The following is a 27802-nucleotide window of genomic DNA, read 5'->3' on the forward strand; positions in this document are numbered from 1 at the left end:
GTTCTTCAGTGGGGAGCATCTACATCTGTGCCAGCCTCTCTAATCCGTGATTTCTGTTGATGACAACACACTTGGCCCAGAGCCACAGCTCCTCTGTGCTCCCTCTGTCTGTCCCATGTGCACAGCTGCCTTGAAATTGCGTTTTGTTTATATGATGGAAAAATATTCACAGAGAAAAATAGTTGTGGAAGTTGTCCATATAATCCCCCGTAAACTGATAGCTAAATCCATCAAACACTCATGTGCACACACCCGCATGCCCGTGCAGTGGGAGCTGTCACCCTCAAGGGCACATTGATTTGAATGACAGCAGCACCGGTATGTGTCGATCCTGAGTGCCAAACATCTTGCTCAAACAGCAGCACATATGCACGCACAGATGCCCATACACACAAAGTGCATGTACATGTTCTCTCTCTCTCACACACATACACACACACAGCTTCCAGACGGATGCTGCGGTTTGGGAGTCAGTATCGATCGACACTCGTCAGCATGTCCTCTATAACAAGCACTGTCCCCGAAAGCGCTGCAGCAAGCCTTCCGGGGAGAGAGACACAGAAATAAAAGGAGTGAGAGAGTGAGATGGGGAAAATGTGGCGTACCTGTGTAAACAGAATAACAGGCTGATGGGTGAAAGCTAACAGTGATCAGCCAACAGATGTGGTCATCCAGATGTAGCTGCCTAGTGTCTTCTTCACCCTCACTTGCATTGCCGTAAGACAAAGCATATGCCTAATCTGTTCAAACTTTTGCTGTTTTTTTTTCTTTTCTGCAAAGCCTGCTTGAAGATTATGAGCACGGGCAAGAGTGGCTGGAATCGAAGTGCAAGCCTGATGATAATGATGAAGTATCTAGCCACCCGGCTAACGAGAGCCCAGATCTGCCCTGAGTCTGCCTGCTATGCAAATTTCTCTCACGCCAGCAATGAATCAAAGGCGTAGCAAACCAGTGTTTCTTTTCACAGCACTTTAGCAAAGCCATCATTCATAAAGGACACGCCAAAGGCACGCACACTCCAGGAACAAGCATGCACTTGTTCATACATGCACAGAAAAAGGACAACTTGAAGGACTGAGGGACTAGTGCAACAGCCACACAACATATCAAAACACATTTTATGGGTGTGAAAAATGCTAAGAAACACGCCGCTAATGCTTATTTTAGCCATCTGAATGAGCACAAGTTTGAGAGTGTGTGCGCGCCTCTCTGCTGGTGTGACACTTCAGAGCACAGTGGCCTCTAACACTGAGTCGACAATAACAAGTCTCCGGAGACAAATTCCTCTCAGTTGATGTTCTTGGCAGAGAAACACAGCGACATAAGACAGATCTTTTCTCTCCCTCGCCATCTCTGACCTCACAGCACGCCTCTGTTCCCGCAGCATGGATTTTTTAACGCTCAACAAATAAGTTGTTTCTTTGTTGCCAAGATGAAAAGTCATGGATCTTAACTTTAATTGATGAATGGAGGCAAAAGTGCACACACAGATCCACGCAAATACACAGCCATTTTTGATTCACTGTATGTCTTTCATTCTCTCTTCCCCTTCCTCTCTGCCTCTCTCCCTCTCTCTGAGTTCTCTCATTATCTTGTGGCTCTGCCAGGCCTGTAGGTTTACCTCTGGGGTGTTGAACTGGCACAAGTAACAGTCTGATGGTAATTTACTGGAATGGAAGGCTAGACGGGCCCATCTTGCCTTTTAAAAGGTGTCATGAGGGCTATGCTGCAGACCTTTGACACCACAATTAATTATGTAACACGTGTAGGGGAGTTTGGAGGCATGATGTTGCAGGGGTTAGCACTGTCGCCTCACATCAAGAAAGTTCTGGGTTTGAACCTGCTGGCTGGCTGGGGCCTTTCAGTATGGAATTTGCATGTTCTCTCTGTGTCTGTTTTGATTTTCATCAGTGCGCATGCGTCGATACGTGTGCAGCCTGTTACAGACGCTCCCGATCTTTCTCACTGTTTTTTACTATTTTATTATTATTCGTGACTCCTTTACTTTCTTTTTTACTCTCTGGACTACAATGTCTACTATCTACCACACACCAGGAAGTTGTGGGTCTTTTTGGTGTTTTTGTTCGTCGCTGAACTACACTTTTCGGAGCGGCGATGCAACTCCTCGCTGCCCGCATTGTTTACACTCGGGATCAGCTGATGGACCTGAAGCCGGCCACCGCTCCAGGGAAAACACCGAGAGTAATCCCTGCTGAATGCTGGGTTAAAACGCACAGGGGATGCAGGGGAAATAAAAAGTTACGGAGGAAGAGGGAAGCTTTGAAACAGCGGAGGCTTATGACTAGAAAGTTTAAGCCGTGTCTCCCCTCTATCGTCATGGGAAATGTGAGGTCACTCGGGAATAAGATGGACGAGCTGACGGCACTGTCGCAGAGTCAGAGGGAATACCAGGAGTGCAGTTTGATGTGCTTTACGGAGACATGGCTGCACCAGGACATACCCGACGACAATGTGACGGTAACGGGCTTCCATACAGTCCGTGCGGACAGAGACTGCGCTACCAGCGGTAAGCACAAAGGGGGAGGGCTTGCCGTGCTCGTCAACAACCGGTGGTGTAATCCAGCTCACATCACGGTGAAGGAGCGCATCTGCAGCCCGGATGTGGAACTTTGTGCCGTTGGACTACGTCCATATTACTTGCCCAGGGAGTTTTCACATGTTGTCATGGTAACTGTTTATGTTCCCCCCTCTGCAAACCCCAGCAGGACATGTGACACTATTCACTCTGCAATAGCCCGGATACAGACTCAGCACCCGAGTGCATTCATTGCAATCTCGGGTGATTTCAACCACACTAACCTGGACAAAACACTCCCCACTTTCACTCAGTTTGTGAACTGTCCTACCAGAGAGGGAAGAACAATAGATCTGCTGTATGCAAATGCAAAGGACTGTTACAGCTCTTCCCCCCTCCCCCCACTAGGCAGGTCAGATCACAACCTGATCCACCTCTCCCCCTGCTATGTGCCTCTCGTAAAGCGTCTGCCTGCAACTTCAAGGACTGTGAGGAGATGGACAGATGAGGCGAATGAGACACTCCAGGGCTGTTTTGAGGTGACAGACTGGCAGGCACTCTGTGAGCCCCACGGCGAGGACATTGATGGGCTCACTGAGTGCATCACTGCCTACATAAACTTCTGTGTGGACACCATTGTCCCAACCACAACGGTAAAGTGTTACCCCAACAACAAGCCGTGGGTAACCAAGGACATCAAAGCCATCCTCAACAACAAGAAGAGGGCTTTCAGAGCAGGCAATAGGGAGGAGGTGAGAGCTATCCAGCGCACCCTGAGAATAAAGATCAGGGAGGCAAAGGAGAGGTACCGGAGGAAGCTGGAGTGGAAACTCCAGCAGAACAACACGAGAGAGGTGTGGAGTGGCATGAGGACCATCACAGGTTACGGGCCAAACAGAGGAGGAGTTGATGGCGGTGTGGAACGGGCGAATGAGCTGAATCAGTTTTTTAACAGATTCGACACAAGGACCCCAATTCACACTTCAAACGACTCCTCAGCAGTAAGGTTGCAGCAACCGGCCACTCCAGCCTCTCTCCCTCCACCCACATTCCATCTGGATGACCTCGCTCACACCTCGTCCCCAGAAGCCTGGGTGGACCACTCTCACCTGGGTACCACAAGCACTCCTCCCCCACCCATCACCCCAACGATGACCTTCACAGCTGACCAGGTGAGAAGACAGCTGCAGAGACTCCGTGCAGGCAAAGCTGCAGGCCCAGATGGTGTGAGCCCCAGGGTCCTGAAAGCCTGTGCCCCCCAGCTAAGCGGAGTACTTCATCATGTCTTCAACCTGAGTCTGAGTCTTCAGAGGGTCCCCGTGGTGTGGAAGACGTCATGCCTCGTTCCTGTCCCGAAGACGCCGCGTCCCAGCGACCCCAAGGACTACAGGCCTGTGGCCCTGACGTCACACATCATGAAGACCCTGGAAAGACTCGTCCTGGAACAGCTCCGGCCCATGGTCCAACCACTTCAGGATCCCCTTCAGTTCGCCTACCAGCCCCGCCTTGGAGTGGACGACGCCATCATCTACCTGCTGAACAGAGTCTACACTCACCTAGACAAGCCGGCAAGCACTGTGAGAATCACATTCTTTGATTTCTCGAGTGCGTTTGACACCATCAGGCCGGCTCTGCTGGCTGAGAAGCTGACAGCGATGCAGGTGGATGCCCTACTGGTGTCCTGGATCGCAGACTATCTGACGGGCAGACCGCAGTACGTACGCCTGAAGTGCTGCCTGTCAGATGAAGTGATCAGCAACACCGGGGCTCCACAGGGGACTGTCCTCTCTCCCTTCCTCTTCACTATTTACACCACAGACTTTACGCACTGCACAGAGTCCTGCCATCTTCAGAAATTTTCTGATGACTCTGCAGTGGTTGGGTGTATTACTGGGGGGGATGAGAGAGAGTACAGGACGGTAGTGGACAACTTTGTCACATGGAGCGGGAAAAACCACCTACAGCTCAATGTGACAAAGACCAAGGAACTGGTGGTGGACCTGAGGAGGACTAAGGCTCCAGTGACCCCTATCAACATCAAAGGGGACACTGTGGAGGTGGTGGAGGAGTACAAATACCTGGGGGTGTACTTAGACCACAAACTGGACTGGTGCAAGAACGTGGACATGGTCTACAGAAAGGGCCAGAGCCGCCTCTACTTTCTGAGGCGGCTGAGGTCCTTCAACATCTGCAGGACGATGCTGAGGATGTTCTACGAGTCGGTGGTGTCCAGTGCCATCACATATGCCGTTGCCTGCTGGGGCAGCTGCCTGAGGGTGAGGGACACTAACAGACTCAACAGAATCATCAAGAAGGCCAGCCATGTTGTGGGAGAGGAACTGGACTCTCTGACAGTGGTGTCTGAGAGGAGGATGTTGTCCAAAATAAGAACTATACTGGACTTTCCCTCTCACCCTCTCCACAATGTGCTGATCGGCTACAGGAGCTCGTTCAGCAACAGACTCATACTCCCACGATGCACCACAGAGCGACACAGGAAATCATTCCTGCCTGTCGCCATCAAACTGTTAAACTCAGCACTGTGACGGACACACTCACTGTTTATACAATGTACATATTGGCTACTTTTACACATTGTACATACCTGTATTTTTAAATTTTCTTAAAAAATTTTTTGAATACAGTTTTTGTAAATACTACTGTACTTGAGATTTTAGTTTTTGTTTATCCTATTTATATACTCTGCACTTTTCTCCTTTCTTGGTCGGGAATACTGCATGTGCAATTGTCTGTAGAAACAAGAATTTCCCTCCAGGGATTAATAAAGGAATTCTGATTCTGATTCTGATTCTGATTCTGATTTTCCAAAGACATGCAATATAAACAGAAGTATCCAGACACGTCTCTTTTATGGGGCTGTTTTTCAGGGCTTGCGCTAGTCCTCTTACTTCCAGTGAAGGGAAATCTTAATGCTTCGGCATACCAAAACATTTTGGATCTATTCCAGCATGACTGAACCCCAGTGCACAAAGCAAGGTCCATAACATGGTTGGATGAGTTTTGTTTGGAAGAACTTGAATGCCCCACGTAAAGGCCTGACCTCAACCTCATTGAACATCTCTGGGATGAACTGGAAAGGAGATTGTGAGCCAGGCCTTTTTGTTCAACATCAGTGCTTGACCTCACAAAGGCGCTACTGCATGAATGGGCAAAAATTTCCCACAGAAACACTCCATAATCTTGTGGAAAGCCTTCCCAGAAGAGTGAAAGCTGTTATGGCGGCAACACTGTCTATCTGTTTAGAATGCAATGTCGTTTAAGTCCCTGTTGTTGTAATGGTCAGGTATCCCAATACTTTTGTCTGTATGGAATATGTGGTGCCTCTAAATAAATATCCCTGTGATAAACTAGCAAACCTGTCCAATGTCAACTGAGAGTTTTTTTTTTTCTAACTGAATTTGTATCTTCGTTGGATGTTTGCACAGGAATATTGCATTCAGTTATACATGCAAACAAACAGAAATATAAAAGGAAACATTCATTTAAGCACAGGCACACATTACGTCTCATCATGCGAAAATTGTAGATAACACACACCTACATGCATGTACTCACATATGTCATACAAGCACAAATACGCATGCACACAAATAAACAGTGACAGCCTTTTAAGCCTTTGTCAGATTAATAGCCACTTTCTCTCTCTGGTCAATAAATGCTTCAGGGAGTTCCCTAAAGGCTGATAGCTGTGTGTGTGTGTGTGTGTGTTTGTGTTTATCTGTGTGTGTTTGTGTGTGAGAGCATCTAACAGGCCTCATGGGTCAACCTGTCACCGCAAAGATGGCTAAGCAGTTGGTAGGCCAGCGGGAAATCAATGTAAGGTGATGAGGCTACTCTGTGTGTGTGGTTGTGTGTGTCTGCTTGTCAGTGTGTTTTTATGTGTACCTGTGTGCTTGTGTTTCTTTGTGCATAACCTTCAAGAGATTGAGAAAATACCTAAAGTGGAAAAACTTGTCAATAATGAATTTGTTAAGGTCAACAATTTCAATTTTCAGGGACAACTCTTAAACAAAAGCACTGACAATCATAAAAGCTTCTTACTTTCTACTTTGCATTTGGCCACATTATTTGAACCCTCTTATCGAAGCATACTGTAGATGCTCATCAGTAGCGAAAACTTCCGGACTTCACAACAGTTTAGAGCTGCAGGACTTCTCCTGCCTCTCGCATCCACAGGCAGGAACGCTGCTCCTTTCCTTCACTTCATGCTGCTGAGGCTGTTGGATCTGGTGGGTGGGGGGGGGGGGGGGGGTCAGGTTGTGGGGTTTTTGAGGCATGTGGCTGAGTCTTGATTCAGCAAAGGGCTGCAGATTATGAGGCTGGGAAGCACTGGAGCTGCTCTGCTTTTCCGCCTGCTCTGGGGAGGGTTGGAGCTCTAGTTCGCTTCTCTGCTAGTGAACCCTGGTTGTTTAAACGAGCCCCAGTGGTCCTCATTACCCTTTCCCTGGGCACACTCACGCACACAGATGCAGACGCACGCATTCGTGAATGTGCAGCAGCACTTTTAAATAAAGGAGAAGAAGCACTTGCACTCAGTCAGTTACTGACTTTGGTGAGCGGTACGCCAGTTTGTGATAGTTTGGTTGGACAGCCATCATGTCCCTTATCAACCTTGCAGCTTAAGGCATTGTTACTGTGGTAATGATGCTTGTACCGCCCAAGGGTTGACACCAACAACCCAGAAAAACAAACTTTTTTAAAGTTGGTGCCATAATATCATGTTTTGATTGATAAAAGTACAAATGAAAAACTCTCAACTGCACTTAGTCAGCCATGCTAACTGTGCTTGATGATGTCAGACACCGCTTGTGTGTGTTTTTTATGTAAGCGTCATTACATTACATTCACAATTTCAAGTACTTAAGTGCAACGATTTGAGCTTTCTGCACTCTCCATCGTTTAATGACTGCTTTGGGTGAGCTCACATAAGAGTGCACTTCCCTCCATCAGCCTCTTTCCCTGCATTTCTGTCATTCCCTCTGTGTTTTCTGTTGTGTGCTCTTTGGACTCATGTCGCTCTTTACATAAGTCAAATAAGCCACCTATACACACAGCCACAGATGTATAGGCGCTTCTCCTGTGGGCAAAAAGGGAAGCGTGACTTGTCTTCTCTTCAGTCTCATCTTCCTTTCCGTTTGCTTCTGTATTTTAATTTCACTTGTGATCTCCTGCTTCAGCAGATGCCACCTATAGAGATAGACCTGGCATTATGTTGCCTGTGTTGACTTTCTTGTAGGTGTATATTTAGAGTGCTGTCTGAACCATTCAGTTGATGTTGCAATAGCTGGGGTTGAGTGAGACAATGGCATAAGGGGCAACAGTGGTCCCTGAAAGTTGTTGCAGCCCAAGAGGTTTTCAAAAAAAAAACAAAAAATGATTAAAATGTTTTGTTTGATGTCCCCAAACCCAAGCTTGACAGTATACATGTTGCATCACATTCCCTTTTTTTTCTCGTGTTCTGATGACTTGAAACAGTTCAGGTTCAAAGAGGGCAACTAAAAACATCCTATTCACTCAGTTTCAAGATGTGTATGGCTTTGAGATGTTTTAACGTCTCTGCAACACCCCTGAAGGGATTTTGTAGCCGTCTGAACAGAAGGCTTTGTCTTTTTCTTTGTGGCAAAGAGAGCTCAGTGTGCTTTGTCGCTCAGTGGTGTGTGATCTCTCCAAGATGTCACGGACATGGACGACCTTCCATGCCAGAGCCTTGCACAGATGTCCCCTGGTCACAACTTGCTTCCCTCAGAAGTCTACAAAAAGAGAGTCCTTATTCTCCGGGGAGTCAACCAGAAAGCCATCATGTGGCAAAGTTAATCAATGTGACTATTGGCTAAAAGTAATCAAGTGATTAATCAGCATGACATTCGGCTGACTCAGGAAATTCTGGAGGAAGACTTATGGATGCTAAGAGCGAGGGTGGGTGTAGAAAGAAAGAGAGTGGTGGACTCACCGGAAAACCAACAAACAACATAAATTTCTCAGCATAAAGTTGGGAATGCAGGATAAGTGGATGCTTGTTCTCAAAGAAGAAAATGATACCTGGGCTACAACCTACTCAAAAGAGCAAAAGAAATATGCGAACAAGGAGCTGTAATCAATATAAGATTTCATACTCTGCGCTACCACGGATCCCATGGCAGTTGAAGCTTTCTGTCGTTTCATGTAGAAATGTGTTGATCTTCAGCTAAGATGAAAAGCATAAAAACAATAATGTTCATTCTCAGTCTCCCAAACGAGAGTGCACGCACTCATCTATCATGAGTGAAAGACTGATGTTAAAGCAGGAGAAAGCAACAGCTGCTTATACGATATATAGTCAGAGCTTCCTGCTTTATGATTATTTTTGGTCCCTGGTAGACTGTCCTACTCTTTTGATCTCCAGATAAAGGCAAGAAACTTCACGCAATTTTCACTGGAACCATCAAAGTGTTTCTGTTCGAACTTGAAAGGTTATCAAGCGGCCTGCGATGCGGTTTGACTTGTCTGAAAAGTCTTGCTAAATAAATTAGTTTGTTTTACAATTCACTGTGATATTATTCTGTGTTTCTTTGGTCTAGCCAAACAAAAAGGACACTATACTATGAGGCTGTGCTTTTATTTGTGGCGTGTACCAAACTAGTGTACAGACTCGAGACAGTTCATTGTTCAGGTGTTGGAGACGAAGGTGGTGAGTGGAGGAGGTAAGGAAAGGGCAGAGGAAGTGATAATTTCACTCAGTGACACCCAGGATTTCCACTCTCATTCTGTAGTATGAATGCTGAGGGGGTGGCAGGAGAAGAAGAGATTGATTGAGATGTGATGAGGTAAAGATGACGAGGAGTGGGTCAAGGGGGCTGATGGGGACTGGGAGCCGGTGAGTGTCATGAGAGTGAGAAAGCCATGATTGCAACAGAAAGTGTTGGATGTGTAGCAGGCAGGTGCAAGAGTCACTGATAGTGACGGAGATTCTGTGGTTGGGGTGCCTAGAAGGGACAAAAGTGTGACGGCTGATGGTTTGTTCTTGTTCTGTTTTTTTTTTTTCTTGTGCTTGAAGCAGTGGATTCGTGTTGTTGCCAAGCAATGATAAAAGTGTTCATTAAATAAGTGACATCAGCCTGGAAACATAGAAGCTTTGGTATAGACTTCTTGTACCAGAAACGCTAAGGCCCTTGCGATTCATTTAAGAGTCCTTGACTTATTGAGTGAACAGAAAAAAATGGCTCATGGTCATGAAGCTCAGTGAGTTGGCTCTCACACCGAAGAGGTTAGGGGTTTGCCTTCCACTGGGATATGCTGAAAATGTCTTATTGTACCGCAAGGCATAGTGAAGGAAAGGAAAACTATACATTTTTTAATCCTGTACTATATATCAGCAGGATAGCCAGGTCAGCTCCTGGGTGTTGTCACGCTAGGCATCTGACTCTCTTCATTAAGTGCTCATTTCCCACATCTCTCTGCTACTTCCACTGGGCAGACAGGCACATAGCATACAGTTAGCTCAGAGAAAATGAACAGCTTTGTGAACTTGTGTCTAAGCAGCTGCCCAAGGTTTTAAGAGAACTGTTGGCACTGAACCCTATTGAAGCCAGTTACCCTAAACCTGCTGCAGACTTTTGGCAGCATAGGAACCTTTTCACCTTAGAGAGAACTTAAATTTTATGTAAATAACAACGTTATCAATTTGGGAAAAATAAAAAAGAAAGAACCGAATAAAGCAGCAATGGCAGGCGGTGAAACTTCAGTTTATCTGAAGTAAAAAAAAAAAAAAAATTCTCTTCATTAAAGTAAAACTCAGAACAAACACATAAAAATGAAGCCACGAAAGGCAAAAGACGACACAGGGACAAACTTTTTTTTAAAGAACAATATTATTCTAACATTAATTTTATTCCATTTTAATCACGCCTCCCTAACATTTCTCCAGCGAATAATTGCTGGATGTCATGTCGTTCTGAGTGATGTTTTCCACACTGAAAGGCATGCACGCTGTCACTAATACCCACTCAGAACACATGCACATGAATACACGCGCACACCCACACAGACTTTGCTTCGGCTTGAGTAACCATACAGAAATGTAGGACAGAGTCTTATTTTGATGATTTAAGGCAGGATAATTTAGCTAAGCATGGTGTTCTCAAACTTAGGGGTGTTAAAATTCCCACAGCAACCTAGTTGCTGGTACATATTACACAGAATTTCTGCCTGGGAAAAAATGTACAACTCTGATTAACCCTGCTGACCTCCATGGCTAAAATTAACTTTTTAGCAAGGAAACTCCTGCGACGCTGCGCTACTGCACTGCTCTCTCGATTAGCCTTGCGGCGTGACTGCTCTGGGTTATTTATCCAGGCACTCTACACCTTTTCTATCCTTGGACTAAATTGCCTGGAACATTTCGTGGCGGAGTAGAAGGCGAGAAAGAGCCGAGAGGCCTCATCTCAAGAACTGATGAGGCCCTGGCAGTCCTTGAGCCCTGTGAAGGGGAAGATTGTTCTCATTGTGGGTCATATACAGAATATTTGTGTGCATGTGTTTGCAGCCTGTGGACTACTGCACAGTGAGGAGGAGTGAAGAAGTATTTTGCTGTGAGTCAAGGCCATATGCCTTTCTCTGCATTTTTTTTTTCGTTTATTTTTTTCCTTTGCTTTCCTGGAAGACACAATGAGAGAGAGATAGAGGTCAATAATATGAGCGACTCGGGTGCAGGACGGAGGATGGAAGAGGACTTAGGGGGAGGATGGAGGACGAGTGAGTATGGTTTTTCAATTGTGCCAATTTAAAACAATGTTTATTTTCCTTTATTTTACAAAACATACGGAAGCTTTTCTACTAAACCCTTTTTTCACACCAACCACACAAGGAATCTGTCTAAATATGTTGGCAAAAGTTGATCAAGGGTTGTTTTCACAGTAATAGATAGGATCAAATACAAGAACGACGATACATCTTGCTTTCTTGGCTAGTTCGGGTTCATTTCATGAGGAGTTCAAGGAATTTATTTTGACTTAATGATCAGTGGTGCTGTTAAATTGTTATGTCATACTTGTCGTACTGACGTGTTTCAATTATCATAAACACTTTCATCTTTGGGTTGATGATCTGACAATTTTATATTGCAATCAGTCTGCCCTTAATATACTTTATGGGTGAATCGTAGAGAATGTGAAATGTAATGTCCTCCTACTGTCTTTCCAAACCTGTGTGTAGATCACTCATAAAATATCTTGCTTGATAGTTCAAGATTAGCAAAAGGATTTGATAGTAAGTAATATTAAGCTTTTGAATTCTTGTTGAAATCACATAAAAAGGTACTGCCATACAATTTCTGTGGTTGGCCTTTTACATTACAAACAAACCAGAGTTCTCTTGGAAAGTTCAAGCCCGGTAAGTGAAAGGTTTTTTTTTTTTTTTATTATTATTCTGCAGCAGCGTTTGACAGCTTTCATACCAGAGCAGACTAACTGAATCAAACGGGCAGTTGCACTAGGATTCGTTTGAACTGCAATGAACAGGTTAAGTGTGAACTCGCTTCAACTGAAGATGGTCACGAATGTGGCCAGACATTTGATGGCATGTTTTGCAATGTGATGCTTACTCTGATACAGACACATTCTGTTCAGTGTCTGTCTGTCTCGCAGATCTATCAATTATTCTGGCGTCCATGTTCCTCGCTTCTGCCTTTCCCTGTTCTTTTCCTTCTATTTGTTGTATCAAGGTTATCTCTATATTGCGAACCATCCTTTCTTTTTTTTTTTTTTTTTTTTTTTAAAAAAACTGCCCATAAAGCTCATATGGGCTCAAACTTGCAGTTTTACAGAATGCAGTTCTCTGCAGGTGTTGTCAAATTCCTCTTTCTGTCACACCAGGGAAAAAAGTTGGCGTGCACTGCAGTTACACTTGTTAATGCCAAATATTAAATCCCCTCTGCCAAAAAATGAGATTTACTGTAAGCAAGGACTTCTGTGATTAAATTCTTCACATTACAGCACAATTTGACCTTACCCAAGCACGCGTGTCCCACATCATAATCTGCAAGAGGCCAAAGGGCATCTATAAAACAACTTTCAGGGAATTGCAGCAGAGTGAAATCTTTGTGCTGATATCAGAAAGATAATTTAACAAATATTTTATCATACTCATATCCTTAGTATAAAAGTAGTCCTAACGAAAGACACTTTAATGCGACTTCAACCATCTTCAGTTCTAACAATCCAAATGAAGGTGGTTTTCAGAAGAATAACATAATGTCTTCAACTGAAAGTCCTGCCTTGTAAAATGGGCTTAACTTTTTCAGACATTTTCAAACACACTTTGACCTTGAAGTTAGATAATTTTTGTGGTGATCCAGTCTTGAATACGGGGATCCATATTCTGATATTCTGATCAGAGAGAGAGAGAGAGAGAGAGAGAGAGAGAGACAGAGAGCGAGCGTGTTATCTGTCTCAAGGAAGTTTAGTCAGAGGCACTTGTGTCCAGGCACTGACCATTTATAGCAGATGGTTACAGTTGGACTTAGCAATCTCGTCTCTTAGACATTTTGCATATATGCCGCTAATTTGCAGCAATATTTTGACACACACAATGTTCAGTGCCAAAAGTAAAGTGTGATAAACCTTTTCATACTAATGTTTGGGCATAAGGTACACCCTGGACTGGTTGCCAGTCAATTGCAGGGCTGACACACAAATACAGACATCACACACACTCCCACTCTAGGGCAACATAGAGAGGCCAGTTAACCTAATGTGCAAGGCTATTTTGGGGATTGTCGGATTGTGGGAGGGAGCCTGAGTACCCACTTAGGCACAGGGAGAACATGCAAACTCCGCACAGAAGGACCCAGGCCCGGACTCCAACAGGGAACTCTCTTGCTGTGAGGCAACAGTGCTAACCACCATGCAGCCCTCACGTAAATCAATAATGCCAAAAACTTAGCACTTTCTGAGGAGTTTGGGGAGGTGAAGGAACCTGCTGTATTAGTGAGACATATTTGGTTTTCACAGCAGCATTGTAAATCAGCATGAATAGGATTGGATTGTATGAGTCAGCTGTTGGATGCCATTCAGCTAATGTAAGCCCCATTTCAGTGTTGTCCCTCAACTAATGCTGATCTTCATTTTTTGGACTGCGTTTTTTTTGTACTTTCTCTATACCTCAAACACTTTCAGAGCTTTCAATATGTCGTTAAACAGTTTATTTACATAGACATTTGCTTTGGCTTTGTTGATGTTTACTGCTGGTTTCTTAAGTCTCCATATATATGCAAACCATATTTGATTCCTCTGCACAAGCCACTGAGGTCTTTCTCTCTTTTATGTGAGTATTAAATGTACTCAACAAGAATACTGTTTTTTTTTTGTTAGAAGAACGTGCTGTTCTAAAAGCATAGCTTTGCTTTGTCTAGAAAATTATAGACATTACAGACAAATACAGGCAAATCATGGAGAACACAGTCTTGTAATTACGTTATGGAAGCCGATGGTTCTCAAATGAAAGACTGCCAAATGAAATGAAAATATATAGTACAAATAGTACAAAATCATTTGGACCAAAACAGAACATACTGTAACTGAATAGCCCAAAATAAACTTGACAAGATATGAAAACTAAACAGAACATACTGCTTTTTTAGAGATTAACCATTGCTAAAAACATGGCTACATCAATGATACCTTGACTTATTTTTAGTTGATTTTTTTTTTCAACTTGCAGTAGCTGAAAGGAGAGGTTGTGCCTAGCTGTGTCACTGACTTGTAGTGCTGCTCTATTTTCTTTTGTGGTTTTGCGTCTATTTTCTGCTTCCTTATCACTTGTTTTCCCATGGGTTCTTCTGTCCATCCCACCTAAAAGGAAAAAAAAGGAACGAAACAGCATAAACTGGGAATGATTTGGCAACCGGTCTTGCTGTGGACCTGACCAATTCCTTGCTGTATGGTCCAACTAAGCATGTCTGTGAATGCACTTGTTGGGGTGCATGTTTTTATGCAGTGAGCCTGGCCCCAACGACTGCCCCCCGTCCTACTGTGTTGACCCTTTCATCTGATGAGAGGTAGATGGCAGAGCAGAGGTAAGTGCTGTGTGAGTGTTTTTATACTCAAGAGGAGGGCGAGACTCAGCATCTGAGTATCATTTCTTCTGCCCCTTCTACCAAGCGGACAAAACTCTGATTTTTCTCATGCTACTCTGTTATGGTTCATGGAAAACACCTGCCAGAATGTGCTCTGGGTTCCTTTGGCCTGCAGGCTCAAAATGCTGATAGAAATGCTGCTTATGTGTGTGTTTGTGTGTACCACTTGCACAAATGCATTTCAGTGCAGACGCAGATGTGGCTAATTTTCCGTGGCAGTCATAAATTGCACACAGTTCTCTGATTAGCAGGGTGCACAAACTGCTTTCATCGCTGATTATCAGACAGGGGAAACGATGCCATGCATAAATGAACACACATGGCCAGCATTATCATATGCACTTATACACAAGATGCTGCATACTGCAGACACTCACATAAAGGCAGTAAGCACAAGTCATGAACTTGCTTGTTGCTGTATCAGTGTTCAAGACAGGGAAATCCGAGAACAAGAACATAAATATTAAAGAAAGCTAAAGAAATGAAAATAAAACAAAAAAAGTAAAGTAATAACAGAACACAGACTCCAATATAAAATGAAATAATTAACTGCAACAAAAGAAAGAAATAAATTGTGAAAGCAAAAAGAAGCTGTGAAAGTGCAAGAACAAATAAGCAAAGAAAAAGCCAGGCGAAAACAGGAATAAATACAGGAATCATAGCAACAGCACAGCAGCTGTCCTTTACCACAGCTGGTGAACAACTGTCTGCCCACTCCATTCACCTCTCTGTCAGATGCAGCACCAGCAACCAAATGTGCCCCCCCCCCCCCCCCCCAAACACACACACACACACACACACACGTCCCTTCCTTTCCTTTACAACATGAGCATGACAGTGTTGCTATGGCAACTATGGCCACTGATGCAAAGGCAAATGTGAGCAGCACTCGTTTTTTTGTGTGTGTGGCTGTGTCATGTACATACATATTACTGTTTTAATATGGAAAACCAAAATGTAAAGTTTTATTTTATTTCTTTTTTTTAAGATGATATTTCTGGCAGATCTGTAATGGAGGAAGAGGAGCAGGAAAAAAAATGAAAGCAGAAGGAGGGAGATGACACGTCACGAAGATCGTAGGCTGCAACAGAGTTCAGGATTTAGCTCTGTAGTGTTAAATTCATGTTAAGGATTACAAGCTTGTCGGTGGGTGGCAAAATTCTCCAACCTTGGGCTTAATGAACCTTTCAGGAACAAAAAACAAAAGCAAGAAAAGAGCTAAATGTAAAAAAAGCAACTTGAATAGCATCATTGAAACTGATACTTTGGACATGAAAATAATTAAAAACACTGTCCTTCATCCTTAGTTATCAGTTTCTTTCAGCCATGCTTTGGTGGTTGAGCCATCACTTTGGTCAAACTATTAAATAGTACAGACATGAGCATGTTAGCAATGTCACTGTGACCATATTAGAATTCTGACTATAGCATTTAGCTAATGTACAGCCCACAAAGCTGCTAGTTGTGCTGTTTCTTTTATGTCTCTGGAGGTAAATTATTTAACTCATTGACTAAAGAGTTCTCTGTCTGCTTCACATACATTAAGATGTCGAAGTCTGGACACAAGATTTTCACAGAGGAAACCGTTGCTATCTTTGAACAGTGTGTGTCAGACCGAGACAGCGATATAGAGTGCTCCAACATTGGCATTGCAACAAGTTCACCAGGAGCTCAAGCTTATCTCACATCGATCCACTTAGTGTGCTTCTAACCATGATTGTAAACACTGCTACACTGGCCTGTTGTAAATGCGCTATACAGAGGTTCCCGCATAAACATACTAAACCATGGGTGTAATTATCTGTAATTGATCAGGTCAATGTAGTGCAGTAATCTTGCTTACCCGGCTCTGAATGAATTGTTCTTCCCATCCCTACATTGATTGCTCTTTGACAGTCTTGTAGCTCTGTAGTTTTGCTCGGGCTGCGCCAGACTGTAAATCCATCTAAATTCTCATCTTGTTATGGAACTCGGCAAAAGAAAAGACTAAGGTAGAAGGCAGAGGGTGAGGGGGTGGAGGGCAGAAAGATAGACCAAATGACTGTGCATTGTGGGAGTTGGGAGATTTGAAAATATCTAATAAGAGAAAGAAAAATGGGAGGGAAAAAAAGGGCAATTTGAGATTGAGAATGAAAGCAAAACGAAACCAGGCCAATTTTGGCAGCTTGAAAGTATACCTTTGCCTGTGTTGATCTATGTGTATTTATGAGTGTGTGTGTGAATGTGTGTCTAGGCGTGAAACAAAAACACCGGTTAGCCTGTGGGGCTGAGAAAACTAGATTCCGAATCTATCTTGAAGGCACACAAATGACCTTGAGGCCCCTTTAGTCAGACAGACACTGTCCTGCACCAACCTGACTCTCTTCATATCTGTTGCTGAGGGAGGATGAGGTGAGAGAGAGAGAGAGAGAGCGATGGAGTGGGTCTGTCTGTCCAGTAGCTTATAAAAAGTCCATTATAGCGCGCCTCTATCAGTTTGGGCTCTCCCAGATGGACCCTAGAGTAAATGGACATCAGCAGAGAGCTATAAGCTCAGATTTGATATACGGCTGAGAAATAGTTCTGTGTGTGTTTGTGTGTGTGTGTATGTGTGTGTGTTTGCAAGTGAGGAGGAGGAGTGTGCGTTCCATCATATATGCTACACTAAAAGAGCTGACAGTAGTCAACAGGAAAAATTCCATGTCGCTGTTTCTGTACGTGCCATTTACTTAACACAGCTGTTTTACCATATTACCATATGAGCTTCCCTGCCACACACGCACACACACACACACACACACACACACAAACACAAACATACACATACAGTCTCCCAGCAGGCTTAAATCCCGGCTCAGTCTGACAAAGGAGCCTGTGGCTCTAACTGGCTCTGCCCCAATCCCCTTCCCCAGCCTGCTGCTTTGTACTAGCTCAAAACCGCTTTACTGCATGACGTTTATTTATCAGCCATATTTACTTCCTATTGTGTAGGGGTGTATATGTGTATGTGTGTGTCAGCATGTTTGTGCATGCATAATCAAGGTGTATTTGGTGTCATCGCTTATGTATATTTAGACGTTCGCTTTCGGCTTGTGTGTGTGTTCAATGATGAGGGCATCCCACTGCTCATTGCATCAGGTTGAGGAAGCTGACAAAAACCTCTACCCGCTGAGTAATAGTGCACAGCAGGCTGTGAATGGGGCTTTTACATTCTACTTTATCAACTGTTTGTTGGGAAAAAAGATGAAACATCCTCAAGCAAAGGGTGGATAAGACTGATTGAGGATCAACTGGGTTTTGAATAAGCAAACAAAGAGTTATTAACAAGTGGTTATCCCCAAATGTTGAGCAAACCTTAACCACTGTGATAACTTTTACTTTTGTTTTTCATTCGATGAATCCCTGTCGGTAAAGTTGCACTTGTTTGATGTCACTTGGCAACAGGGAATAGAATAAAAGACATGAGAATAAAAAATGTCAGGCATGATCACTTTGAGATGTTACCTGCCTGACAATTTATTAGCAAACAGTACATGAGCTGTCACTGACACAAAAACAGCAATTAGCTGTACTGTTAGCTCTGAAATAGCTTCTTGGTTGCACTTCCACATGGGGACTTCTGTGCCCACACTAGCACAAAAAAAGCAAAGCTCATTCCCTTTAAGTCTCTGCCAATAGCTTTTATACCACCTCACGCAAATAGCTGAAATTAATCTTACAGCATGTGTACTGACACTCTGGAAATCACAGTAGCTGCACTTAAGATTCCATTTTAGCTTTTTTTAAACTAAATAAACATTATTTATTTCATTCTAAGTGTCTATTACACACCTATGTAACATATCAAAGTTCAGCATTGAGATTATATTATCAAACACATAAGCACTTCACTGAGACCTCTGTCAGATTGCATTAAAGCATCAGCACAACTTTAAGTAAAATATCAAATCTTCACCTTTGCTCCCAGCCAATCAGAGGATTATCGACCCTATTCGCGATTGGAAGTGATACTGCCAGCTATAGATGGAAAATGGATTCTTCTGGAGATGAAGAAAGAGCTCAAATAGGTGGGGGGGGAAGTAGGCATGAGAGAGGGCAAAACGATTTGATGAAGTGTGTGATGATGTATCCATTAAAGTGCAGTCCAGAACATTAAACAATATAGTGGGGGTTTGTAAAGGTCAGTACTCTCGAGGGGTTTATCCATATTGATCTTTGCTTTCCACTCCGTGCTGGTGTCCATCTAAATCCTCTTCTGTGCTGTGGACCTAACAGATACAGAAAGGGAGACAAAAAGAAGTGGAGCGAGAGAGAGAAATAAAGAGATAGAAAAGTAGTCCTCACTGATCATTTTATGTGAGACATTACTCCTCTGTCCTGCTTCACTGACCTCCGTGTCTCAGAAGCACCGAATATACCCTCACACACGGGGCTTTATTTGTGCTGGAATTTGCCAGAAAATGATTCAGAAACTCCCAGATTGGGACCAGCACTTGCTCTGTGGCACTCAAAATAACTCCATATATTGTCTGAAAAATTTGAATTTGAGTGTCACTTAATGGTATCTTGTTGTTTCATTTGATTAATAATGCGGCTCATGAATCCCGTGAGTAGGTAGTGAGACGGTAACCCAACCAAACTCACTTCAGTGGATCAGTGAAAGGGTAATATTGTCTTACCAGGCTCATGAGCTGCATTGCTAGCATTGAACCACCTGTTAGCGGACATGAACAGCAGGAGAGCTGGAAGACATCTAGCCTTCTGTTATAGCTCTGTACGTCTTCAGTTCACAAAGGTAACAATCGCAAATTCACCTCTAAAATGTGATTTTACATTAAAATGGTCTAATGGACACTTGTTTGTGTTTTGTGAGAGATTATGTCCATTTGTTCACCTTTTTGAACAGGTATCTTTCTAACATAACCTGTAACCCCAGCACTTGGCTGTTGAAACACTGCAAGGTTACTGCTGTAGATAGTTAGCTGGTCAACTCGGCATGCCATCATTTGCAGGTTATGCGAGAGCAGAAAAGAACGCACAGTTTACTGCATCCCTTGCAATTTTGCTCGTGTGTTTTGGGTTTTGAAAGAGCTTATAAAAAACACCCCCATCCAAACTTTTGAGATACCAAGTTTCTCCCTTTACTGCAGCCACTAAAGCTTGACAGGCCCTCTGTGTCTATTGCTGAGCTATGAATCAGCAACTGCTGTTCACGGAAGAGGTTTAGAATACTGTTACTGTCAGTGGGAGAGCATTATGGAGGAGCTGGAAGGAAAAGTAGTTGGGTAGGTGCAAAGTTCACTTCTTGCAAGTCAAATGCAAGTTATGTTTGTACCATTTTTGTCGGTATTTTTAGCTGATGTCTATTGATTTGAGGATGAGTTGTGTTATAAAATCTGGGAGAACTATGTCCTGGTACAAGGTTTAATGTTTTGTATGTAAAATATTCCTGAAAAAACCTGCAGCTAAGCAAGTGGGCGTCTGTACCAAGCACTAACCTGAGTATGGCTCATGAAAACTTGGAAGCCTGTTGACGTGTGCAGCTCTACTGCGGGTTTGTTTGTCACACTGTTCTTTCTTTTTTTTTTTTCAGGCAGTGAGGTATTAAGGCAAAATTTGTTTTGTTGATTGTCTTTTATAATACTTTCATAGTGCTGTTACACCATTTCTTAATTTTTGTTGTTTTATTTCTCTTATTTCAGCCAGGGCTGTAACCAGCTGCAGTTATAATCCACACAAACACTATGGTTAAAATACTCTACTTTGAACTTTAGGCTCAAGTAATTCTGCTGCAAACAACACATGAAAGAGAGAGTTAGACAGTATGAATGGAAGAATAAATATCTCCCTTTTTCCTGAAAGAATTGATTCTGTAATAGGCCAAAATTGAGGGCTGTTGGGAAGGGCATTTGAGAAATCATGACAGAGCATCAGCACTCTTCCCGGGCATCTAAGCTTTTGTCCCTGTGCAAGTGTGTATGTGTGTGTTAGGTTGAGGAGGCTGTGTTTTGTATGCATGTGTTTGTGTTCATCAAGTCAACTCCTTGATAGGAGTTAATGCAAGGAAATTTCAGTGTCAGTCGCTGTTGCACCCTGTAATCTAGTGCACACATACACATGTGTGCACACACACACACACACTCGCACAATCACATTCCATGTGGACAATGCACCATAGATTTGCTGTATATCTCAGCCTTTTTGTGTAAAGCAACCACTACAAAAAAAATCCCATGGGGAAGAAGTACCCAAGTGAAAAAGATTTGCTAAATCAAAGATTGTTTCCCCTGCCAACGGAGTTGATTAGATCTTGTGTTGCTGAAACTAAGCCTACAAATCCATTTGCACAGATCAGAACAGTCTGTGCTCATTTCTCCATATGTTTGTACCGACTGAGAGAAAAATTACTTGGATATGTTGCGTGATTTCTCTTTATCCATACTTTCTTTCTAGATATCCACTTCATACCAGCTCGCTGACATATATTATCAGACTTTCTGTACTTAGTTTGCTGTGGTGAATCGTGAATACTCTCTCGGTGCATTTCAATATGTTTATTCTTATTGATATTTCACATTTTCCCACTAAGCTAATGAGCCGATCAGAACTGATTTCCTCCTGATTTTCTGAGATTATGTTGCTGACTTGACTTACTGTTGTTTGTTTTTGCAAGTTGTGTGCTGAAATGTATCAGTTTGTTCTTTTAAGATTCAAGGTGCAAGCCAAGCAAATGTAGGCGTTTGTATTTTTATTTTGCCAGAGTCGTGTTTTGGACACACTCAAAAAAACTTGGCTTTTTTTACTTACCTGAATGTACAAAATAGCAGTGGGTGCTGATCAGCACTTATGTACTCTAGCTTTAACACCAAATTTGAGTATGATTTGGCACAATAACATGTAGTGAACAAACTGGACATGCATTCCCCAGTGTTTGTGTCTTCACTCGCTTTACCTCTCACTGGGTCTTAAATATATCTTTGTCGTTTCCAGACCCATATGATGATGACCTGAAGGTGAAAACCCAAAGACCGCGATCAGCTGACCAGCCAGGTGTGTTTCAGGCACAAACAGGTGAGTAATCTGTGTGTGTATTCAGGAGAATGTGTGTTTGGGTTCGCAGCCCTGGAACTTAAGTAGTCAACCAGTACAGGCTGAATGTGAACATGAAAATTAATATTTCCTTATAAAAATAATCTAAAACATTTACCTTTTAAATTTGTGACTGAACCCAGGGGCAGCTGCCATAGTTGACCATTCACATAGGTGATTATGAGAAAATATGAACTTCCAAATGTGTGTGTCTCTAAAATCTTACATAATTAATAGGATCTAAAAAGAAACACTGAATTATTCATAACTCAATACATTAAACATAATAATAATGTCATGTATATATGAGGACCCTTGCTTATACATACATGGCATTACATGTTGGCTGCTTTACTTGTGTTTAAACAGGTCATACACTAATTTGAATGTTTGCACATACATACACACATACACATTATTTCCATATTCACAGCTACTGCTGTGTGGAGGAGGGAGTCCCTACCGCGAGGGGAACCCCTGGCTCTGTCTTGTCCTTCTCTGCCCCCCCCACCCCCCACTCGCTTCTCCCCATTCTTCCATTCCTCCGGGCACGTGTGATGAGCTTAAGCCCTGACTCATGGCATGTTAATGAAGATGTAATGCGATTAACGGACATGCAATTAATTTGATTTCCTTCTTTGCCATGTGATGACGCCTCCATCAAAGGACACGGCACTCATAAACAATTTAGAGAGAGAGAGAGAGAGCAGTGGGAAGACTTAACTTGTAGTTTTCGCTTTCAAGGGCGTAACTCAGGGGTAACAATGTGACACTCTCCACAGCTGCCTGGAGAGCTCAGAATCACCCACAATTGTGTCTTAACACCCATTCCATGGGTTTTTATTAACATCTAAAGTTAGCTTCTTTAGCTCAAAGCTGCGAGACCATACATGGTACCATAATTCCGTTTTTAGTATTGCCTAAAACACATTTCTCTAAGAGTCTTCATTGTTGTGAATATACAATCAGGGTGTATTACCTTAATAGGATTAAGTGATTTAATGACATGATGCAAACCTCATATCACCCACATGTATATGGTGAGCAGGAATATCATATACTGGCACTGACACTGACATAACAGGCAGGCCGAGTGAACATTATACAATGAAAAGCTACTATAGAACAGCATGAGCAAACAGTGTTTATCTTGAGCCTTTTAACATCTGCATATCTCTCATTGAGGGCAATAAAGAAAAGAAAGTACTACAGAAAGTCTGTTTGGTTCCTGTAACCACAAAGTCTTTTCATCATCTGACAGAGTCCCAGACTTGTCTCTTGACAATTGTATAGATTACCATTTTGTTTGTCTTTTTGTTTTCTTATTGTAAAAACATTGGTGTCACAGCCATCTAAGAGAATTTTCATTTTATTGCAGTAAATAAACGGCAAAGAGAACCTAAGAATTGCTAAAAGGAATCAGTGAAGCCAACATGTTTATTGTCATACACCTCCACTAACTGTTCTGTAACTCTGACTTTTTTGTTGTGGGTTTTTAACTGTGTGACTCCTACGACAGAGCAATAGATTGCAGTATAAATCAAATTTTTATGATTATAAGACAACACACAAACATGAATGTGTTATGTTATCTGTCATATTACCCAATATTTTTGAGGTTTTAAAGGCTGCAGTTGACTTTCTTTTCTTGACACTGTGGAGGCAGGAAGCTGTGATCATGTCATAACTAATAGTGCCTTTCAACTTGACTGTTTTGTGCTCCATCTAATGTGAAACTTTAGCATCCTGAAGTCATTGAGAGTTAACCTCTCTCTGTGCTGCTCTTCAGGTGACCCTGCAGCAGAGCAGTGGTCGCAGTGGAGTGTGTGTTCTCTCACATGTGGGCAAGGCTGGCAAGTGAGGACGCGATCGTGTGTTTCTTCACCCTATGGGACACAGTGCAGCGGTGCCCTCCGGGAAACACGCATGTGCAACAACACCGCTTCCTGTCCAGGGGAACATGGGATCACAGGCTCAGGTATGTTTGATGAACTACTCCGTGGGCTGCTTTTCAGCCTTGCCTGAAGTTAGTGACACTTGTTGGTGCTACATCTAGTGATGGGCTGGTGACCTCTTGAGGTTAAGACAATAAAGAATGGGGTGTTGCAAAATAATAGTCTTGTTTGTAGCTTGTGATTATACTGAAGGCTTCCATTTTTATTGTGTTTTTTGAAATGTAAAATTCAGTTGGCTTTTAGCTCAGCACCTCACTCACCCGTGCAACATTTATTTGTCTTTTTACAATGTGTTAAGAAAGCTGAAGAAAATAATGACAGTGTGAAACTCTGTCACTTTTGAAGAAGGTAGGCGGTACACACACACACACACACACACACACACACACATCACATGGAATCTACTCAGCCAAAACGTAATCTAACCACAGTGGAGCAGAAAAAAAATCCAGAGAATAAGAATGACATTTTGTCACTTCAATTCACACTGCTGGCCAGCTGAGAGAGAATGAGGTAAAGAAAGACAGAGAGAGACAGACATGACACCTTAGCTCGATGTCAGCAAGTCCATTAGACTTGCCACAGCTCAAAAATTCATACTTCTTAGCATCTCTATCTTTGGCTCTGCTTTTTCACTGTTCTTTCAGTACTATACTAATTTCTCTTGTCTATAATTATATCACTGTCTACCTATAACTATGCAGATACTTAGTAGTATAGAAGAGATGAATCTAACTGAGCTTGAACAGCAGACTGATGTCTGAATATATTTTAATCTCTAATGAAAACTAAGATAACCACACATACAAAGATGGAAATTGTTGGATGCAAATGAAATATACCCTCGCACGACAGTGATAAAATGATAAAACGACAGCCACGCTTTTGCTTCAGCTTCTGAAGAATACGTTTTTCATTTTAGATGCAATGGCAGCTGCACACTATGTTTAACCAATCAAATAAAAATTTCATATGCATACTTGCTCTGCCAATCAGGATGAGTGTATTTCAGCCTTGTCTGCCTGCTGCAAAAATGGAGGAACAAAATGAGCAGCACCTCATCCGTTTTTGCTGAACAGCTCACAACACAATCAAGCCAGAGCAAGTCACTGAGGGAACTTTTGTGCTGCTCATCTCGAACAACGTGAGTTCTGCTCTGGTTTGATTGCTGGTGTAGGTCTTTACAAGACGAAATTGTGAAGTACTGCCTGTCCTGCTCTGGCTTGATTGCCCTGATTGCAGTTGAAGTAAAATCCTGTATGGCAGTGGCTGTCTCATGCCTGACCTCTGGCCCTCCCCTAATCCACTACTAATGCTCAGTCCCCAACCAGAGGATGACACACATTCACAGCTGCAGTCGGGGTATCATCAGCTGTTGTACAGAACTGGTTTCTTGTCTCCATTCTTTGGATGTAGCTGCTACTACCTATACTCTCCTGCCATCTTAGAAATCTGTAGCCTACAGACCAGATGAACTACTATGCTGTACTATTGCTACACTTGAGGAAGTCTTTTTTTGTGGAATCTTTTAAAGGGGGATTCACTGATTTTACACATTAGAGTCTGTTCACAGAACTTGAGGAGTAAAAATATTGCATCGAGCTTTTTGTGGCTCCAGAGGAAGGTGCTCTGTGAAGTCTGATTAAAAACAAAATGGACTCAAGTGATGTCACTTGAGTCTCTAGTTAGCTAATGCTAGCTGTGCAGCACAGGAATTCATCCTCTAAACACAACCATTATAAAAAGGATAGTGATGCGTTTGAGATTAGACTACTAAATAGAAAGTCAAGGCCCATAATTTATGAGTCTGGAACTGATAACTCAAAGAAACTACCTACGACTGTGTAATCGTCATTGTACTGCTCAGTCTACAGGACATCATTTTTGAACAAGGCCTTTCTGTGACTTGCTTAAAAGTAAAAAGGAAGCTGGATCCTTAAGGTCATAAGGTCCATATTAATGCACAAAAACAGGAAAGCAAGTGGCTTTAGCCTATATGTTGTCAGCAGCGGGCTTTGTCATTGAACATTAAAGGTAGCTCAGTGTTTGCATACACAGGATGTGTGTATGTGTTTGTGTTTATGATGTCAGTGTGTAGTTTTTGTTTTTTGTGTGTACTGGGTTTTGTCTGTGTCCTCTTGTAATTTTAGCGTTATTCAAGTGCCATTGGCTAGTCCAATCAATTGTGTACCATCAGTGTGTCACACAATTGCAGTTTTCTGATTGCCTTTTCCGTATGTCTTCGTGAGAGTTTTGTGAGTTTGCATGAGTTTTGTATAAAGTAGATGTCACTGTGAAATTTTTAGCACACGTGCTTTCATATGTGAGTTAGGAGTCAGTCAGTGTTTACTGATGCAAAAAAAAAAAAAAAAAAAAAAGCGAGAGAAGCGAGAGGAACATTTTCCTTCCCTGTCGGTGCATATGCTAATCTTGTTTTTATGCAAATGTGCCAATGCGATTTGTATGTCTAAGTGCCTCATTTTCCATTCAGTGTCGATATTAATATCCTCAGCCGTTCCTTTGATGGAATATTGGTTGCTGTGTTATGTTCCGTTTATTATTTCATTTTCTTCCCCTCTCCTCTGATGTTTCCTGACGTGGTTCTGGGCACTCCAGGGATTGCCTGAATGGTATAACACCAAACTCAAGTAGACTAGAAATGTGGGGGCGGTAGCAAATAGGCATAAAACTGTTAAATGAATCTGATATGGCTTTTGATTTTATTTATTTATTTATTTATTTTTAACTCTGGCTTAACTTGGGGTAGAATCTACATGTTTGTTTGATTTCTTAATCTCTTTGGTGCGGGATCAAGCCCTATCTACCCTGGGTCCAACAGGGAGTCATAAACAAACATGTAGTACATTACACTAATCAGAACTGCAGTAAATTTCCATTTAATAAAATCACTAAAATCCCAGCTGTATACCTTAGATACTACTATGTAGTACCACTAATGTAACACTGTCAACATCCATGATGTTGCCATTTGGCGGCTGTACCTGTGTAGATGAAGTTCAGAACATGAGGACGATTCATGCCAGCTTCCCAATTTATCTGAAGGATCTGAAAGTGAAATGTTTTTAACCAGCGTCCTGTATTCTGTTTCATATGCATTTACTCACAACCACAAATATTCAAGGCACACAGGCACAAGTGAACACACAGTTTCTCTCAGACTGTCTAAGGTGGGGAGAGAGCACTCTTCACCCTGAATTTTGCAGATGGGTTTGAGTTTTCTGCTGTTTAACCATTTCTTTGTGTTTGAGTTAGGACTTAGGAATATGGGCGTGTGATGAGTGTAGGTGAATATGTCTCTGGGTGCATCTCTACGCACACCTGTATGTGTGGCTGCGCGAGTTAGGGAGCATCAAAGAAAAGTAGCTTGGACGGAAAGCCAATGAAGTGAAAATGGACATTTTTTTTTTTCCTCCTCGTTTTTTAACGAGTAAAACTCTTAAATTAAGGTGATACAGATAATCAATTTTAAGTAATGGTCTGGCTCTTGACAAAGCAAACTAGGCAGTAATTGGTCCGGCAAATTAACTTTTTTTTTTTTTTTTTGGGAATATGCGCTAAAGTATAAGGCTTTCATGCCCCAAAGCGTACAAAATGAAGTACCCATACTTCTCTTCTATTTAGCCACTGCTCATTTGCCATAGACTCAGTGACATTTAAAAACATGGAGTGGAACAATGGTGCATTATGAATACAGTATGTCTGGGTCAATGCATAGTCAAATGCTGCAACACCACACTTCCAGTAATCGTTCAGGCAAGGGACTGAGGGTGCCTGTGAGGATAAAGTCATGAAGTCCTGGCAGATTCATGCAGCGAACACACAAACTTACAAGTGCACACATCCTCATGTGGTTTTAAATAATGCAGCCATGCTGTGCTACGACCCCAAATGAAATAGCTGGTAATGAGGGTAATCGTTAGGATCAATATGATTCATACGTCCTATTATAGACTGTGCATTTCAACAGCTAGAAATAAATGAAAAGTTGATGTCTTCATACAGCATACATCATTATGTGCAAGTTTATTTAATATTTGCATAGATTCTAAAGACATCCATAGAAGTCATGCATCCTCATTACACATAAACGTA

The 27802-nt window shown here is 42.5% G+C and overlaps 1 protein-coding gene across 17 annotated transcripts in view; it reads left to right on the forward strand.

Annotated features, from left to right (window-relative positions):
* adgrb2 (adhesion G protein-coupled receptor B2) overlaps window positions 1-27802 on the forward strand; it is a 197488-nt gene that overhangs the window by 76925 nt on the left and 92761 nt on the right. For all 17 annotated transcript variants that reach the window (XM_046416706.1, XM_046416704.1, XM_046416705.1 and 14 more), the window contains exons 3-4: window positions 21636-21716; window positions 23524-23712. In XM_046416706.1, coding sequence (XP_046272662.1) covers window positions 21636-21716; window positions 23524-23712 — 270 coding nt within the window. The remainder of the gene's footprint in view (window positions 1-21635; window positions 21717-23523; window positions 23713-27802) is intronic.

This window comes from Scatophagus argus, chromosome 17, assembly GCF_020382885.2.
Source record: "Scatophagus argus isolate fScaArg1 chromosome 17, fScaArg1.pri, whole genome shotgun sequence".
In the NCBI taxonomy this organism is placed as follows: Eukaryota; Metazoa; Chordata; class Actinopteri; family Scatophagidae; genus Scatophagus; species Scatophagus argus.